This window comes from Numida meleagris, unplaced genomic scaffold (assembly GCF_002078875.1).
Source record: "Numida meleagris isolate 19003 breed g44 Domestic line unplaced genomic scaffold, NumMel1.0 unplaced_Scaffold165, whole genome shotgun sequence".
NCBI lineage: Eukaryota > Metazoa > Chordata > Aves > Galliformes > Numididae > Numida > Numida meleagris.
Window position 1 is genome coordinate 113,272 of NW_018363448.1, and position 19,470 is coordinate 132,741.

General features: G+C 46.6%; 1 protein-coding gene across 1 annotated transcript in view; it reads right to left on the bottom strand.

The window, feature by feature from the left end:
• The window catches only part of LOC110390637 (potassium voltage-gated channel subfamily A member 1-like), a 42,105-nt gene extending 27,518 nt beyond the window's left edge, over positions 1 to 14,587 (bottom strand). Inside the window, 1 exon segment of the mRNA XM_021382018.1 lies at positions 13,688 to 14,587. Within this exon segment, the coding sequence (XP_021237693.1) occupies positions 13,688 to 14,587 (900 nt within the window).
• Between the last annotated feature and the right edge of the window lie 4,883 nt (positions 14,588 to 19,470).

Here is a 19,470-nt window from a genome sequence, read left to right on the forward strand (position 1 = left end):
GGCTGTTTCCCCCAGACTCCACTGGTAAGCACTCCAGCCATATCACCCAGTTCACAAAATCCAAAGGCAGGGACTGGGAGAATGAAGAATCACCCACAGCTGGAGAGAACCAGTTTGGAGATCATTTAGGAAACCTGAAGTTTGAATCTGATGAGATGCACCTGAGGGTTCTGAAGGAACTGGTGGATTAAGTTTCTAAGACACTATCCATCATATTTGAGAAGCTACAGCAGTCCAGTGAAGTTCCCAGGGACTGGAAAAGGAAAACATAACCTCATTTTTCTAAAAGGGGAAAAAGGAAGACATGGGGAACTACAGGACAATCAGTCTCACCTCTCTGCCCAGCAAGATTATGGAGCAGATCCCCCTGGAAACTATACTAAGGTACATGGAAAACAGAGACGTGAATGGTGAAAGCCAACATGGCTTCACTAAGGGCAAATCATGCCTGACAAATACGGTGGTCTTCTGCAATGGAGTTCCAGCACTGATGGACAATGTAACCTAACTGGACTTGAGTAAATCGTTTGATATTGTTCTGCATGACATCTTTGTCTCTGAAAGAGAGATACATGGATTTGACAAATGGACTGCTCAGTGGATAAGGAGCTGGCTGGATGGTCACACTCAAAGAGTTATGGTCAACAACTTGAAGTCCAGGTGGAGAAGAGTGATGAGTGGTATCTCTCTAGTGTCAGTGACATGAGCAGTGGAATTGAGTATACCCTCAGCACGTTTGTGTACATCAAGCTATGTGGAGCAGCCAGCACATTGAAGGGATGGGATGCCATCCAGAGGGACCTGGACAGAATTGAGAGAGACACATATCAACCTCATGAAATTAAACAATGTCAAGTGCAAGTACCTGCACATGGGTCACGGCAATCCTAAACATACATACGGGCTGGATGGAGAAGGGACAGGGAACAGTCCTGAGGAGAAGGACTTGAGAATGTTGGTAGATAAGAAATTCAACATGAGCTGACAATGTGCATTTGCAGCCTAGAAAGCCAGTCCAGAAAACCCAGAAAGCCAAACGTATCATAAGCTGCAAAAAAAAAAAAAAAAAAAAAATTATGGCCAGCAGGGCAAGGGAGTTTGTTCCCCTCTGCTCTGTTCCCATGAGACACCATCTCAGCTATGGGGCCCCCCAGCATAAGAAGTTGGAGTGAGTCAGAAGGAAGGCCATGAAGATGGACAGAGGGATGGAACACCTCTCCTAGGCAGACAGGCTGAGAGAGTTGGGGTTGTTCAGCGTGGACAAGAGGAGGCTCTGGGAAGTCTTCCAGTACTTGAAGGGGATCTACAGGAAACCTGGAGAGGGACTATTAATCAGGGAGCGTGGTGATAGGACAAGGTGTAATGGCTTTAACCTAAAAGAGGGTAGATATATATAAGGTATAAGGAAGAAATTCTTCAGTACGAGGGTGGTAAGGGAATGGAACAGACTGCCAGGACAAGCTGCGGGTGCTCCATCCCTCGAAGTGTTAAAGGCCAAGTTAGATGGGACTTTGGACAACGCAGTCTAGTGAAAGTTATTCCTGCCCATGGCAGGGCTTTTTTTTAAAGGCCCTTCCAACAAAACCATTCTATGATTCTGATAAGATTGTCCCATGATTAATACAATTTTGAAACTGTGATGTTGTGCTCCCCCCGCTACCCTCTTTTCTTCCTTCAGTCAAGCCATTACACTCAAGGCCTTGCTCAGGCCAATGAGGACAATACTGATTACTCTCAAAGCCTCACTCAGACAGGTAGTGACCACAATACTAGCTCAGACTAGGTGCTGGAAGGACTGATGGCATGCACCAGAAAATATGATTCTAAGTCAACTCTCTCATCCTATAAATAGTGAGCACGCCAAGAGCAACTTTATCTTTCATGCAGAGCAGCTGGCTTCATGACAGAATTTCCCCTTGATAAGGAATGCGACTAAAATCAGCAAGGCACTAGGAATGGATTTAGCCACAACTGGGCTCCTTTCTTCTGTGGTTCAAGGAGTTCAGAAAGCACAGGGGTCCATTCTGAATCTTGTGACACAATAAGAGGGTCTCCTCAGCCTTTAGACATAAACCATTCACCAAATCTGGGAATAAGTCTGGATCCAGCTGCATTTAGATTCCTCTAAGAAGAAGTTTAGAAAGGAAAGGAGTCCACTCAGTACCTGGTGACTCAACAGGAGCATCTCCTGGATGAATGTGTTTAAACCTATCTTCTGTGCAGTAAATAATCAAACATCTCTCACTTCACAGTCATGCCTTATTCATACCATTGCTTTTTGGCAGTATATATATTTTTGAACAACTATTTTCAAGGGTGAAGCACAGGAAGGGTAAAAATTTCATCAAAAATCTCTGACAAGCACCTTGAAAACTCACGAAAAAAATTGTAATCACTTCCATTGAACCATACTGATGTATTAGTTTCACAAAAACAAGGACAAGTATCCCTCTAGTTTTATGTTTTATTGCTCTTTTTTATGTTTTAATAATATATATATAAATAAGTTTTGTTACTTATATACATTAACTATATTATGTACTTTATATACAACCCAAGACAATTCCTCTTCACTCACCATGGCCCAGGCAAGTTAATATAATAAAATATCCATGGACTAATACATAGTGTGACCAAGTGTATCTCTGCTGCTGCTACCATTCTGTCCCTGCTGTGCACACCCTGTCACAGGCCAGAAGTGCTTCCCTTTCATTGTTTTGACTCTTGAGCTCTTTGGTTCTCCAGCTGTGTGTGTGTCAAAAGGACAACTGTAGAGCCATTGATGAGGAGGGAACACAAGTAAGTCTCCCATGAGAATACAAGGTAGTCATCTGCCCTGCAACAGCTTTGAATGCTAAAAGATCCTTTTCTACCATCAGGCAGGATTATTAGAAGCTGAAAACACAGCACTAAAAATCTATGCTGATCTGTCAAGCTCTGTCACAGAGAAACTGAGTTTTGAAAAGCTGAAAATTCCTGGGAGAAGGGGACTTGATGTGTTGATTTCTGAGACTAGAAAGGTTCAACAAAAAGTTGTCATGAGTTTATCTTTTGGCAAAACAGGGTGTAGATCCTGACAGCATTAAAACCTCAGAGGTAAAGGCTTAAGATCTTAGAGAATTATTAGCAGCATAGAAACATGCACAAAGGTTCACTGTTGAATTATTTAAGTCCTGCACTTTCAACAATAAGTTAGTCCAGGGATGTCCAATGGCCCATCAGCCACATGCAGCCCTGTGAGGCTCACAATGCAGCCCATCCCCTTCCCACGTTTCGAAGGCGGCAGCTCTTCCCCATGGAATTGTCCCAGGCATGCGCCTGTTGCTCAGCAACAGCCAAACCATCTATTAACAGTGTCATCTGAAAACAGGGCACAGGGAGAGTAGCGTTGTGCAGTGCTGACTCAAGTGATGGCTAATAATTGTTTGCATTTTGATACACTGGCTAAACACAGGGCTCTGAACAGCAAAGAATACACAGCATGTTTTCCATTTTGATAAAGGAATTTGAAAACAATCATAGAATCCTTAGAGTTGGAAGGGACCTTTAAAGGTCATCTAGTCCAACTCCCCTGCAATGCACAGGGACATCCGCAGATAGATCAGGTTGCTCAGAGCCCCCTCCAGCCTAGCCTTAAATGTCTCCCACAGTGGGGCATCTGCCACAGAGATGTCTCTGTGCAACCTGTTCCAGTCCCTCACCAACCTCACTGTAAAAGACTTTTCCCTTATATCCAATCTAAATCTCTCTTCTTTTAGTTTGAAACCATTTCCCCTTCTCCTATCACTATGCTTAATAGTCTGTCCCCTTCATTCTTATATCTCCCCTTCAGATACCGAAAGGCTGCTATCAAGTTTCCCCAGAGCCTTCTCTTCTCCAGGCTGAAAAGTCCCATCTCTCTCAACCTATTCTCACAGTGGAGGTGTTCCATCCCTTGGATCATTTTTGTTGCCCTTCTCTGGACACACTTTCCTGTACCGAGGACTCCACATCTGGACACAGTACTCCAGATGAGGCCTCACCAGCACAGAGAATAGGGGCAGGATAACCTCCCTCAACCTTCTGGCCATGCTTCTTTTGGTGCAGTCCAGAGTAGAGCTGGCAAGAGCACATTGCCAGCTCGTGTCCAGCTCACCATTGACCAGTACCCCAAAGAACTTTCAGGCAGGACTGTGCTCAATCCTTTCATCCCCCAGCTTGTATTGGTAGTGGGTTTACCTAGACCCAGGTACAAGACCTTGCGCTTAGCTTTGCTGAACCTCATGAGTTTCTCCTGGGGCCACTGCTCAAGCCTGTCATCTTTCTGCATGACATCCCATCCCTTGGGAGTGTTGACTGCACCCGACAGCTTGGGATTTCAAGACTGCCAAAAAAAATCATCAATTTACATTTGTGAGACCATTTTCAGTTGATACAAATACATGATCTCCAAATTTTCAAATGGTACGCATAGAGTGGCAGTCAAATATTCAACTCAAAAATATGATCATGTCTCTTTACTGGAGTTTCATAATCCCCATCTTAGCAGTGAAAACTATCCTTCTGCAGCATCTGAGGCACAGACTCAGATATGAATGATCCAAATCGTTTATTACAGGTTCTAACATCCCTTATATACATGCACAAGTTTTCTCTTGTAACTTTCTCACACACCTTTACATGTCATTCCTAGACACACGCTCTTCCTCCAGTCAGAGTCATTATCACACAGTGATCCCGCAGCTCACTTGGCTTTTGTTTTTTCTCTGCTGGAGGTGTCCTTGGTTCTTAGCATTTCTTTCTCATGCTGTTGAGCTGCTCCGCAGCTTCTGCTCTGAATAGTCTTTCTTGTATTCCCACATTTCCCCTTTTTTGTTTATTAGCAAACTATTAACAAACTACAAAACAAAAACACTAATCATATTAATAACATAATCATGCCTTGTACACAGCATCTTGACTGCCTGATTTAGAACTTTCTCCTTCACTTTGTGTAAAGCTTTGTAACAGTATGGCCAGATGCATTTAGGTTATCATGACTTGATAAAGGCTTCAACAGACAACATGTTGAATGTAATAAAAGAGACAAGGAAAACACAGCATAATGACAAGAAATACTATTAAACTCATTAACAAAAGAAGGAACACATGTTTGGCCCATGGCCCGAGTTTCTGCAACCTGGAAAAGTATCCCTGAGAGTCCCATTCTGTGTGTACCAGTAACTGATTAGCAAGAATGTTCAACTTTTGTATACTCTGATCTATTGATTTGGAGTGATCACTGAGATTCATACAACACATGCCTTTAAAATCCTTATAATCATGCCCTTGGGCTAATAATAGAAAATCAATGGCTGCACAATTCTGTAAAGTTGCATGTCGGATAGAATCAATGGAAGTGGGCAAGCCTGATAGAGCATCACTAGTGGCATTGCTTTCTTCAGCCAGCCAACAACCTAATTTGGTGAGTGTGGCTAAAGCTTGAGCGGTGCTGCTTCAGGGTATGGTTGGATTTGAGAGACAGGATCTCAGGAGCAAAGGCAAGCAAACTATGTACGCAGAGCAGTACAGAGGGTTACGAGTTTTATTCAATATATGCACGCTCATACACACACAGGGATCCATGTCCAGGCACTGGACATGAGCCAGCAGTGTGCGCTTGCAGCCCTGAAGGCCAACTATGTTCTGGGCTGCATTAAAAAAGGGGTGGCCAGCAGGGAGAGGGAGGTGATTGTCCCCTTCTACTCAGCTCTTGTGAGGCCCCATCTGGAGTACTGCATCCAGGCCTGGGGCCCTCAGCACAAGAAAGATATAAAGCTCTTGGAACAAGTTCAGAGGAGGGCCACCAAGATGATAAGAGGGCTATGAAGAAAGGTTGAGGGAACTGGGCTTGTTCAGCTTGGAGAAGAGAAGGCTCTGGGGAGACCTCATTGTGGCCTTCCAGTACTTGAAGGGAGTGTATAAACAGGGGGGAACGATTGTTTACGAGGGTGGATAGCGGTAGGACAAGGGGGAATGGTTTTAAACTAAGACAGGGGAGATTTAGGTTAGATATTAGGAAGAAGTTTTTCACTCAGAGGGTGGTGATGCACTGGAACATGTTGCCTGGAGAGGTTGTGGATGCTCCACCCCTGGAGGCATTCCAGGCTGGGCTGGACGTGGCTCTGGGCAGCCTGGTCTAGTGGTTGGTGACCCTGCCCATAGCAGGGGGGTTCACCTCAACCTGAGGTGAAGCCTTACAGGACCTGGTGCTCACCAATGTGGAGGAGAGCATTAGAGGGTTTAAGATTGGAGACAGCCTGGGCTGTAGTGATCATGCCCTGGCAGATTTTGCGATCTGGAGGAATGCAGGCCTGGCAAAGAGTACAGTCAGGACCCTGAACTTCAGGAGAGCAAAATTCCGGCTGCTCAAGGAACTGCTGGGTGGGATCTCCTGCCTCCTTAAGGGCATAGGAACAGAGCAGAGCTGGCAGCTCTTTAAGGACACCCTTCTGAGAGTGCAAGAGCTCTCCATCCCCCAGCAAAAGAAATCAGGCAGAGGAGGCGGGCGACCGGCATGGCTGAGCAAGGACATGCAGCTTAAACTGAAGGAAAAGAGAGAAATGAAATGTATGCAAAGTGGAAGCAGGGTTGTGCAGCCTGGGAGGAATACAGGGCTCTTGTCTGCATGTGTAGAGATAGGATCAGGAAAGCTAAGGCGCAGATGGAGCTGAACTTGGCTAGGGATATGGAAAATGACAAGAAGGGGTTCTACAGGTACATAGGCAGGAGGAGACAGGTCAAGGAGAGTGTTCCCCCTCTGATAAATGAGGATGGAGAAGTGGCTTCCTCAGACATGGAAAAAGCTGAGGTGCTCAATAAGTGCCTTGCCTCAGTCTTCACTGGTGATCAGACTCCCCATGTCTGCCAGGACCCTGAACCTCTAGGTGTGGGCGAGAGGAGCAGATTATGTCCCACTGTAACAGTGGAACAAGTCCAAGACCTCCTCATGAAACTGAATGTATGGAAGTCCATAGGGCTGGATGATATCCATCCTAGGGTTCTGAGAGAGATGGCTGATGTGGTTGCCGAGCTGCTCTCCATCATATTTAAAAAATCATGGCTGTCCAGTGAAGTCCCCAGTGACTGGAGAAAGGGAAACATTATTCCCATTTTTAAGAAAGGGAGAAAGGATGACCCAGAGAACTACAGGCCGGTGAGCCTCACTTCTGTGTCTGGGAAGATCATGGAGCAGATCCTCCTAGAAGACATGTCAAGGCACATACATGACAAAGAGGTGATCTGAGACAGCCAGCATGGCTTCACCAAGGGCAGATCTTGCCTGACCAACCTGGTGCCCTTCTATGATGGAGTGATGGCATCAGTGGATGAGAGAAGGGCGACGGATGTCATCTACCTGGACTTCTCCAATGTTTTTGACAGGGTCCCTCACCACATCCTTCTCTCTAATTTGGAGAGGTATGGATTTGAAAGATGGACTGTTTGGTGGATTAAGATCTGATTGGCTGGTCGCAGCCAAAGGGTTGTGATCAATGGTTCTATGTCTGGGTGGAGGCCGGTTGCGAGTGGTATCCCCCAAAGCTCAGTCTTGGGACCAGTGCTCTTCAACACCTTTATCAGTGACATAGACGATGGAATCGAGTGCACCCTCAGCAAGTTTGCTGATGACACCAAGCTGAGCGATGGAGAGATTTAGGTTAGACATTAGGAGGAAGTTTTTCACTCAGAGGGTGATGACACACTGGAACAGGTTGCCTGGAGAGGTTGTGGATGCCCCGTCCTGGAGGTATTCAAGGCAAGGCTGGACGTGTCTCTGGGCAGCCTGGTCTAGTGGTTGGCAGCCCTGCACTCAGCAGGGGGGTTGAGACTCGATGATCTTTGAGGTCCTTTTCAACCCAGGCCATTCTATGATTCTATGATCCATTTTAGATAATCCTGTAAGTGGGAAGCAGAAACTCCCTAAGCAAATGCATTATTACTTACTCACCCCCGAGAGAGAGAAAACCACCGGAAAGGAGAAAGAAGGAACATGCTGGTGGTGGATTTGATAGGTAGTGCCAGCAAGGAGTCCCCTGCTTCAAAGTGCACTTTTCCTCTCTCACCTATCACAGCCTCTCTCCTGCCTTTATTCTTCTCAGGGTCTGCAGGGTTTTTCCATTTGCACACCACATCCATGTGGCCAGTGTGTGTTACAGAGCCCAAGTGGAATATCTGCTTGCAAAACAAAATAAACTACCAAGGTCAGCTCTCTCTACAGAGAGCAGCCACAAATATCAGTTCCCTTAAAACTATCAGAATAATTTGTTCCATCCCAAGACCATTCTTCAGTGAGGGGCCTTTAGGTTCCTGACATAGGTGCCAATTGAAGGGAACAGTGAACTGAAAAATCTGCTGGGCAGTATTCCAGAATTCTAAATTAGAAACATATGTTGAATCAAAGTCTCGATAGATGGATTGTCATATTTTTAAAATCCTGATTAGTGGGATAAAAGAGAGCTAATTGTTCTATAATACAGGGTCATCCCTTTGCCTGGGATTCCTTTCCAGATTTTGTCTCTGCAAATTAAGAAAAGGCTAATTGATAGGCTAATAGCATCATGACCGGACGTTACTGACAATGGGCTGGTGAAATTACACTAAAAGAGCTATTCCCATAGATTCCAACACTGGTAACGTCAAATCCTGTTCAATTCACATTTGATCCACTACTAAAATTGAGGAAGAAGCACACAGCAGCCTAGATAGTGCCTAATAATTCTAATTCTTGAGGCTGCATTGGTAACACAGGAAAATCACCCACTTTTGTCATACCATTACCAGTGTTGTTATTGTGCTGTTTTGCACCACTCACTATGGCACCCGTAAGTTAACTACAATACAACAAATTACAAAACAATACTAATAAGTAAGAAACACACAATCCCAGTCATTATGAGGGCTGGATGCTATTTTCTACCTTGAGATGAGACCGAATGTATTGCGCTGGATCCCACTTAGGGACAGTCCCTATGCCTGTCCCAAGCATATCCATGACCCCAAGTTATCAATGGTAAGGGACCATCCCCATGTCCTGTGGCCATATTCTGAACAACAACCATTAGCTGTTCTTTGAGCATTGGGGAGGCCCCAAAATGATGGTCTACTTGAGTTGTATCTATATGATCGCAATTCAGAATATTTAGCACAAGTAAAGCTTTACATAATCTTTCTGGAGGTGTGTCTCCAGTATTCCCCCTTTTTTGTTTATGAAGAATACATTTCAATGTTTGATGAGCACATTCAATGATAGCTTGTCCAGTGGGAAAATGAGGAATGCCTGTAACATGTCTAACCCTCTATTCTTGGAGGAAAATTTGAGTGCATTAGAAGTATACACAGGTCTATTGTCTGCTTTTATAGTATGTGGGATCCCCATAGCAGTGTAAGCAATAACCAGTGTTTACAGATGTTGTGACTGCATTCGCCTGTATGCACTGTAGCAAACCTGTAAGAAGAATAAGTATCTATTGTTAAATGCACATATTTTAGACAGCCAAATTCATGAACATACCTGTTTGCTAGATTTGAAGAGGTACTGTGCCACAGGGATTTGTCCCTATTTGAGGCAAAGGGGCAATTGCCTGGCAGTCTGGGCACATTAGAATAATGTTACGGGCTTGATCTAGTGTCAGTTGGAATTGTTTTTGTAAGGCTCTCCTATTCTGATGGAAAAATTGATGGGAGAGTTGCGCTTGTTGAAATAATGGAGGGATAGCAAAGGTGACTGTGGCTTGATCAGCCATACAGCTGCCCTCAGTTAATGGATTAGGCAACGTGGTATGTGATCAAATGTGCATAATAAAATAAGAAAGAGCATGGTGAGAGACATAATGCAAAACTTGCTTGAGCTGTGCAAACAAGGCAGGGTTGTTAACTTCTGTTGTCTACGACAACGTACTAAGGCTTCCCTTCCGTCCGCACCTCCGCGTGCAGGGGCATACAGGACACATACACGGTATGTAGCGCCGAAATGCCAATTTAATGCTGCGCAACAAGGCTACTTATGCCCATACACGCGACCGCCCCGTATACCCGTGACCCCCCTGCTCCTCCCAGGTGCTCGCAGGCACCACCCGCCGTGACTCCCCGGTTCCTCCCTTGGTGCTCGCAGGCACCACCCATCCCATTTAATCCCGCATCTCCCCCCTCTTTATGCACAAACAAAAAACGCCCTTGTAAGTGTACCCTGCTTTGCCCTGTTACCCCATCAAACCTCCCTTTCTGGCCCTTCTTCAAGCAGACCTTGACATAAGCGCTGATAATCAGGTATCAGCAGGTCAACCTGTACTGTTCTTGAAACAATGTTCTCGATGAGCCGTTGTAGCAGCCGAAATATAATAGATAGTAAGAGCAGTCCTTCTCCAACAAGAAGTAGTATCCATAGACTTGCGGAGATGAGGGACACCAGCCAAGAGGAAGGAGGTGTTCATGTAGTCCCGATGAATTGAAGAATCGAGGCATGGGGGCAAAGTTCTGGACCGGTCAGCTCTCCCCCCTCTTTTAAGGCTCGGAGGCACACCTTCAAAGTTTTATGCATCCGCTCCATGATGGCTTGTCTCAGGAGCAGAGACAAGAAAACTAGGCACTCAGAGCTGCACAGAGAATCATGAGTTCCAGCCAAGATATGCACAGTCTCACACATAAAGGCATCCATTCTATATAATCCCGTAAGCAGGAATCAGAAACTCCCTAAGCTAGTGCACTATTACTTATTGACCCTTGAAAGGTGGCAAACCACCGGAGAGGAGAGAGAAGAAACACGCCAGCGGGGGATGCAATAGGCAGCGCCAGCAGGGCGTCCCGTGCTTCAAAGTGCACTCTTCCTCTACCACCCACCACAGACTCTCTCCTGCTTTTATTCTTCTCAGGGTCTGCAGGGCTTTTTTCCATTTGTACCCTGCATCCGTGTGGCGAGTGCAAGATACAGAGCCCAAGTGGAACATCTACTTGCAAAGCAAAATAAACTACAAAGGTAAATCCTCTCTATGAAACAAAACATTTGCAGCTATAGACACAACTATGTGTTCCCTTACAACTATCAAAATACTTTGTTCTATCCCAAGATCATTTTCCAGTGAGGGGCAGTTGAATCCCCGATATAAGTGTGAATTGAAGGAAACACTGAACTTAAAAATCTATAGGGCAGTATGCTGGAATTCTAAGTTAAAATCACATGTGGAATAAAAAAAAAAAGCGTGTGCCTTTGTCCTAACTAGTGTAATGAAAAACAGTTAATCAGGCTATAGTACAGGGTCATCCCTTTACTTGGACAAACAGCATGGAGGGGGGGGGGGGGCAGTGGCAGCGGCAAAGCGAGCAGCAGCGGCAACAGCAAAGTGAGCGGCAGCGGCAAAGCGAGCGGGGAGGGGGGGGTACTTGTTTGAGCGCTTCCAAGATTTTTGCGCCGATGTGCAGTAGTTTCAGCATTCCAGAGTCTTATGTCAACCCTGTCCCAAACCACCCCACCAGTATGTATTGATACGATCCTTGAGCATACTGTCCAATAGCTTTTGCACTGCCGCCAAACAGAAGCAGAACCATTGTCACCGTTGCCATTCTTCCTGTACGCTGTTGTGAGAGGGATATGATCAGTCGGATGCCTTGAGCACTGCTGGTGCTGGGGAGAGCTGTGTTCTCCTTGGGCAGTACAGGATGGGGGTCCTGTGCTCTTGCTGGTGCTAGGGATGCTACGGGCACCGGCTTAACCCATCGGGCAGGAAGCCAATGCGGTCCTGCCGGTGTCCCCATGCACGCATAGCCACGCCCCATAGCAAGGGGAGGGAGCAGTTCAGGATGCCATGGCCCGCCATCAGGCCAAATGAGAACTGTCCCAAGGGGAAGGCGATCCGTTAACTGATGATCTGTGGCTCGCCACTCTAGGTGATTTAAGCTATACAATGCATGAAGCAGCAATGCGTGAGGGCATAGCTCTGGTCCAGCTAATCCTCCCCCCTCTTTAAAGGCACGGAGCTGCGCCTTCAACGTTTGGTGTGCCCGCTGGATGGCCTGACCCAACAGAACACCCCACTGAGGTAACGCCACATGGGGAGTGGCGATGTAGCCAAATAACAAGGCCTGCCCAACCTCCCCCGGTGAAGTATAATTGTGGCCCCCGCGGGTTGTAGCAGTAAATGAGGTTGGATGCCCCGAGTAGCATCCCGACGCTGCATGGCGCCCTGCTGGAGACATTCAAAAAAAATGAGACAACAGACGCTGATGTCTTGCTGATAATTCTCGAGGAGCCGCCAAATCCGTATCCCCTTTCAGAAGATCTGTTCGTCTGGCAGTAGTACCACCCACACCTCCCACTACTCGCACAGTGGGTTCAATTGGCCATTTGCGCAGCCAAACGTGCTCTGGGATAGTCGTGACGTCAGCTCCAGAATCAAGTAAAAAGGTGGTTGAGATGACTAGAGGTGAGGGGCTCAGTAAGCCCTGAATGCAAATCCTGACTTCTAGTTGTGGGCGTCGACTTAACCCAAGGGGAAAGGGGGTGGTGATCTTGATCCATGTTGTGTAATGAGTGCACCTCAACTGAATCACTGTTGATTCTCTGCAGAGGTATTTCATATCCCTGTTCTAAAGCTCCCGTACCCACAACCCAGATGCCCTGTGTCGCCGGCATTGCGAGCAGCACAGTGGACAATGAGGCTGCTCCCAGTTTCCCTGCTTTTGTTTTTAATCATGTTCCTGATCTGAACCGGGTCATGGGGCTCCCCATGCTTGCACTGGAGCATTGGTTGCTGGGGTCCAAGCTTGAGGTCGGGACTGCAGCCCTCTCGGTTCTGCAATCCTTAACCCTATGTCCCAGCCTCCCACATCTGAAACAGCTGCCTTGACCTTGTTGTAGCAAAGCAAAAGCCTGCAGTGCATCTATCAACGGTTGTGCCTCCTCTGCATGAGCTAGCTCACAGCCTCTTTGTATTAACTCCCCCACACTTGCAGAACCAGGCAAGGCCGCAAGCGCTGCCTTGAATGCTGGCAAGGCCCCAGAGCACAGACATTCTCGCAAGACCGCATCCTGAACTTCAGCAGGGAGTGCGCTTGCAGCAATTGCCGTTTGCACTCTTATCAGCAAAAGAGCCAAAGTGTTTTCCTTGTTTTTGCCTTATATGAAGATAACCTGGCGAACCCAAAAGAATTGAACGCATTTTTTCAAACACACTCCTCCCTATGCTTGCAGCTATCATCAGCACTGCTACAGGTAGCCCGACCTGATTCTGAGGAGCCAACCAGGGCCCCTGCCCTATACGCATCTCTATTCAGGCTCCGTGTAGTGGGTGATTTGGATCGTCCTGAGCCTGTAATAGTTGCCGCTCTGCCTTGTCTCGGAGGTGAGTCTCCCAAATGGGCACATGGGCGGGGGTCAAACATGCTTGAGCACATTGTCTCCAATCAAAAATAAGTGGCCCACTCATGCTAATCATGTCCAGAAACATTTGGGTAGCTGGACCTATGATACCCCCCTCGGAAACAGCCCGTTTTAACTGCAATAGCAACTTGAAATCTAACGGCTGCCATTCCCTGTGCCCACCTACATGGGCTAAAACTGGGTAGCACAACTAGGAACATCTTGAGGCGAAAGAGTGCAATCCTCAAGAACACATTGCTTTGCTTTCACCGTCCATCATTCCGCTGCTATCCTAAACCCCGGAAGCTGAAATCCCACCTGTTTAATCTTCTTCTCTGGGGTTCTCTTTTTCTTCCCAATCACCCTCTTCATAGCCTTACGCACTTCCCTTAGATCCCTTGCATCAGAGTCCTCCCCGTCCTGATCGTCCTCTGAGTCAGACAGTGAGGAGTCCGAGGATGATGAAGTTGGGGGAGTTCGAACCCTTTCCAGTGCCTTCAACTGAGCCAGCACCTCCTGAGTGTTATATGGGGATGGAACCGCGAACAGTGGGGTCCCCTTCTCTTTTTCTTTCGATGATTCGTTTCCCGAAGGGGTGACGGGGAAACGGACCATTCCCCCAGTGGTGATCCCCCACACCCCACCCAACGGATCGTGACCCCACTGCACATACCCCAGGGGCGGCGCTGAAGGCGCGGCGTCCCCAGGTACATACAGAGGAGCCACAAAACAATGAGTTTGCCCCTCACCAGGAATTCCTCCTTCTTTCTTTTCTTTAGTACCTCCCAGTTCGCTCTCATCACAACGATTCCCCTCTGTTATTGAGGCATTCTCCGAGATCTTTATCTCCGATTTAACACCCTCTGCCTCCATCTTCCCCTTATCTTCCCCTTTCTTCCCCAAGTCCGGATGTAACAGCGCGTATGCTGCCTGCCAGACTTCTCTGTCTGTCTTAACCATCTGAAAGAGTTTAACAAGTGACCCATATGCGGGTAGCAGTTTCCGTGTCTCCTTATCCCCTTCACATGCCTCCCCGAATAACTCCTCCCCCACTTTATCAAGGACGCCCTTATTCAAGCAATTAGAAGGGTCAGTCACCAGACCACACCGCAAAATCCATTTAAACAGTGGCATTAGGTCCTTTTTATGCACTTCGCAGCCTGCCTGCGCTGCCATCCCCTTCAGCATACTCACCATCCGCTCCAGCGACAAAGACATACTGGAGTACGCTGTCAAGCGCCCCTGTGCTCCCCAAGTGCCTCTATGCGCTCCCCCTTGAGCGCCTCTCTGCGCGCTCCATCTTATCACGTCAGGGTCACCAATTGTTGTCTATGACAATGTACTAAGGCTTCCCTTCCGTCCGCACCTCCGCGTGCAGGGGCATACAGGACACATACACGGTATGTAGTGCTGAAATGCCAATTTAATGCTGCGCAACAAGGCTACTTATGCCCATACACGCGACCGCCCCGTATACCCGTGACCCCCCTGCTCCTCCCAGGTGCTTGCAGGCACCACCCGCCGTGACTCCCCGGTTCCTCCCTTGGTGCTCGCAGGCACCACCCATCCCATTTAATCCCGCAAACTTCCTTAAGAAAAGATCTTTCAGTCTGCTGACTGATACCTGTAACATGCAGAGTCAGTTATTATATTAAGCTTTTGTTCTGCAAAAATTTGAAAAGCTTGAGGCACCACAGCAAGTTCTATAACTTGAGGTGACCCATCAACGATATGCATGTCTAACCGCCATCATGTAGCAGTCGCATGCCAGAGAACTGCCGCTTGGTGTGTCTTGCCAGAGCCATCTGTAAATACAGTAACAGCATCAGATATTTATAGAATAAATAATATTAGAACATGTGAAAGTAAAACATTCAAATTCACCAGTACCTCCACAGGTTCTCCTGTCTACAAGCTCAAACCCTGCTGGACAGTCACATTCGTAGCCAATAATGAGATCTTTGCAGATGTGAGAACATCCAGCGTTGCTGACCATACATTCATTTATGTTACATTCCTTGAGAGGCTCATCACTCCAGTCCTTGCAGTCTCCCTGATGGTTACATACTTTATTAATATCTGTCAGAAATGTCTGAGATAATTTTTAGGAGACAGGATCTCTGGTGAAGAACTTTTAATTTGCGATTGCAATGGCGGGCGTCCTGCCAACAGGAGCGCACCTATGGAACACATATTAGAGCTTTTGTTCCTTGCCTCCCCCATGCCTGCCCCCTCCCCTGTTTCCCCATTGGCTGGGTACTCCAGGTTCACAATCTTATCGAAGGTTCACATTTGTTAATTACATTCTGACACTTGTTAATTCACGTGCTATCTTGTGCCAGTCAGTCGCAATCCTGCTGTTTCCAAGATGTCTCAGTATTCTTCTTATCATGTTGATATGGTGATTTTCTCCAAAGCTTCTTCCATTCTGTCCAAAGGACGCTTCCTCTGTTAAACAAAGAGCACTGAGGGGGGGGATGCCAGGCCTTCCTGATGCCTCTTCAGGCACTTCCTTGGGCATCTCATGACTTGTTCTCTGGTTCGATCAATCTCGTGCAGGATATTCTTACAATGTGTATGACAAAGTATAACATATTTTCATGCTGGCTATACATAAATTGTTGCTAGCTAGTTTTAATAAAGGACCCAAATGGCAGCAGAGGCCATGAAATCAAGAAAATTCTTATCTTGTTCTAATGCAGAAACAACATTCGATTCCCACAGATGCGAGAATGGCAGTTGATTTTATCACTTCCATCTTTGCAGTCAGGATCTCTATCAACAGTCCCGCTTCTTGTGGATACATTCACCCAAGCCGCACTGCACCTCACTGGTAGAGCACTTCACAGGAAGCGCAGGCTGTCAGTCACATTGCCGCAAAGATTAATTGGAGTGGTCAGAGCAGTCAGCATCATCATCATACACACAGCTGATAGGGATGCAAGTGAAGCTCTCACACTCATGAACACTACAGACTGGAGGTGCACGCTCCAACTCATCAGTACCATCACTGCAGTCATCTTGACCACTGCAGACAAAGCTCTTGGAAATACATCGCCCACTACTGCATGTGAACTCTGCTGCACTACAAGTCGTGTTGCCACAATTTTCTTCATCTTCTCCACTGTCACAGTCTTTTACATCATCACATTTCCAGGACACTGGGATACAATGGGTTGACTGAGGACCACAGCTGATTTCATTTACCTGGCATGTTCTCATATGCCAGAGTTCAGCACTCTCGTCAGACCCAACCTCACAATCCGGATCCCCATCACACTGCCATCTGTTCAGCCCACACTGAACAATGTCACACACAAAGTCAGATTCAGCACGTCTTCTTCACAGAAGCACTTTCATCACTGCTGTCTCAACAGTCTTCATCACCATCACATTTACTTACTTAGCTCATTTACCGTCTTATAAAGGAAGGATTCCCTCCGGGGGGGCTGATTTGCACATGACAGGAAAGGCTTGCAACGTGTCAGTATCACCCCATGATAATACCTCTCTTCTGCATTGCTCTAAAGCACCGTAGTCGTTAGCCAAATTACTTGCTACAGGCAGAAGCGACGCAGCGGGCGGCGGGGCTGAGGGGGGAGAGGAAGGCAGCAGCGGTGTGCCGAACGGCGGGGGCGGGAGCGGCAGCGCGGCAGGGGCGCTCCGGGGGCTGGCTGCGGCCGCAGGGCTGCGGGTGCCCGCATGAGCGGCGGCGGCAGCGAGTGGCGGGGGCGGGGCGGAGGGCAGTGGGGTACAGCCGAGAGAGTTTGCATTCTCTTTCTGCATTTGTTTGAGCGCGACCGATATTTAACGCCAAACAGGTAAATGCCTAAGCAGCCGTTTTGTCTGCAGTAGTAGTAACGTCCTAGAGTGTTGTGCCAATTTTGTTCCAGACTGCCCCATCGAAAGAAAACCCAGTTATCGAAAACTCAGGGACATATTTTCTTATCCCATCAAAAAAGTAGCTAATGCTGAGGTAGAGGTCGAGTCTGAAACTTTAAATTTCACTGTAGTACTTCACTGTTTACTTGTTGCTCCTTTGCTTTAGTGAATTCCCCGTGGTTCCGACTGCTCACCTTCTGTCCTGCAGAACGGTGTGGGTGCACGCATAATACTCTCTCCATGGTTCAGTCGGGCAGCGCTGCCGGACTGGGATTATTCAGTCTCCGTTTGATTTGCCCCACGCATTGGGCGCCATTTGCAGCATCTGAGGCACAGACTCAGATGTGAACAATCCAAATTGTTTATTGCAGGTTCAAACATCCCTTATATACATTCACAAGTTTCCTCTTATAACTTTCCCACACACCTTTACATGTCAACAAAACACTCCACGAACACTCCTTAACCGTGCATGCAGGTGCTTATCCAGAGACATATTGTTCCTAGCCACACGCTCTTCCTCCATTCAGGGTCATTATCAAGCGGCGATCCCGCAGCTCACTTGGCTTTTGTTTTTTTCTCTTTTGGAAGTGTCCTTGGTTCTCAGCATTGCTTTCTCACGCCATCTATCTTGCTCAGCAGCTTCTGCTCTGAATAGTTTTTCTTGTACTCCCACATCTTTTGCTTCACAGTCACACCTTATTCATGGCATTGTTTTATGGCAGTAAACACGTTTTGAACAATTATTGTCAAGGATGAAGTACAGGAAAAGTAAAATTTCATCACAAATCTCTGGTGAACACCTGGACACCTCACTAGGAATTGCAGCCACTGCCATCAAACCAGACTGGTGTGTTAGTTTTACAAAAATGAGGTCAAATATCCCACTAGTTTTATGTTTTTGTTTCTCTTTTTTTTAATGTTCTAAGAAAAACTTTTAAATTAAAATGGTTTGTTACTTAGACATTAATGATATTGTATATTATGGGAGGGCTCCTTCAAAAGTAATGCCTCCTGTTTTATTATGTTGGCAGTATGACAGTAGATGTTGAACCTTCCTACCAATATTCCATTACATATTGTTGCTGTGCAACAGATGGTAGCAGAGGGGCAGTCTGACAAAATGGCATCTGACATAGAAGTCAGGATGAAGTAAAGGTGTGGAGGTGAATTCCTCTATGTGGGAAAAATTGCAACGATTGACATTCAGTTATGCTTTCTGAATGTTTATTGAGAACAGTGAATGGGAGCGCAGTGAGGTCGTGGGTGGTGTGTTTCAGCAGAGGTGACAGTGAATCACCTTCCCTGGTGCAGATTGTTATGAGTGTGGCATGAAGGCTCCTGTTCATTGCTGGCAAAAATGCATAGATAACAATGGTGACTATGCTGAAAAATCATGTTTTGTAGCTGAGAGTTTGCTCTATCAAATGGTGTTATTGTGCTCTTTGTATCTGTTGTAGTTGCCATGGAAATAAATAGGAGGCATTACTTTTGGAGCAACCATACATATGGTCCAAGACAATTTCTATTCACTAAATGCAGCCCAAGCAAGCAAAAAGGTTGGACATACATGAGTTAGGCTAAGCTTGCAGCACATTTGAAAAGGCAGTGTCTGAACCACCAGCCAGATGGCCCTCTTATCAACAGCAGTACCATTGCACAGCCCAGGTGCCATTTGCCTGCTGAGGTTACAATTTTGTTGCACCTGCAGGAGAATTTCAGAGCAAGGCCTAAAGGCACCTTTGAAGTTCAAAGCTCTGAGGAGAGTAAAAGCACATCCTATAAATCAACAGCTAACCAGACCTGTGGGTGCTGTTCACATGTCTGCAGCTCTCTCTAACAGCAATGTGTAGCTTGAAATTCAAAGGAAATACACTTCACTCTCCTGTAGACTGAACCTTTGAAGCACTGTTACAGCATTTTTCCTACTGACTTTGTCCTTGAAGATCAACAGCAGCTTTGTGGGTGAGAGAAAGAGGAAAATGTTCTCTGAAAATGTTGTTTCCAGAGGCTTTTTAGAAGGCCTACTCCTCCCAGCAAGAAAATTATCACTGGCACAGGTGGGAGCAGGAATATATGTGCCAGATTTACACTTAGACCGGATTAGGAAGCCTGTCATTCTGGTTTCTGATTTATATGTCTTGCTTACACGAGGCAAATAATGCCAATAAAAGTAGCTGTAATAAATAATCCAGTAAGTAATCATGCTCAAGCTCTGA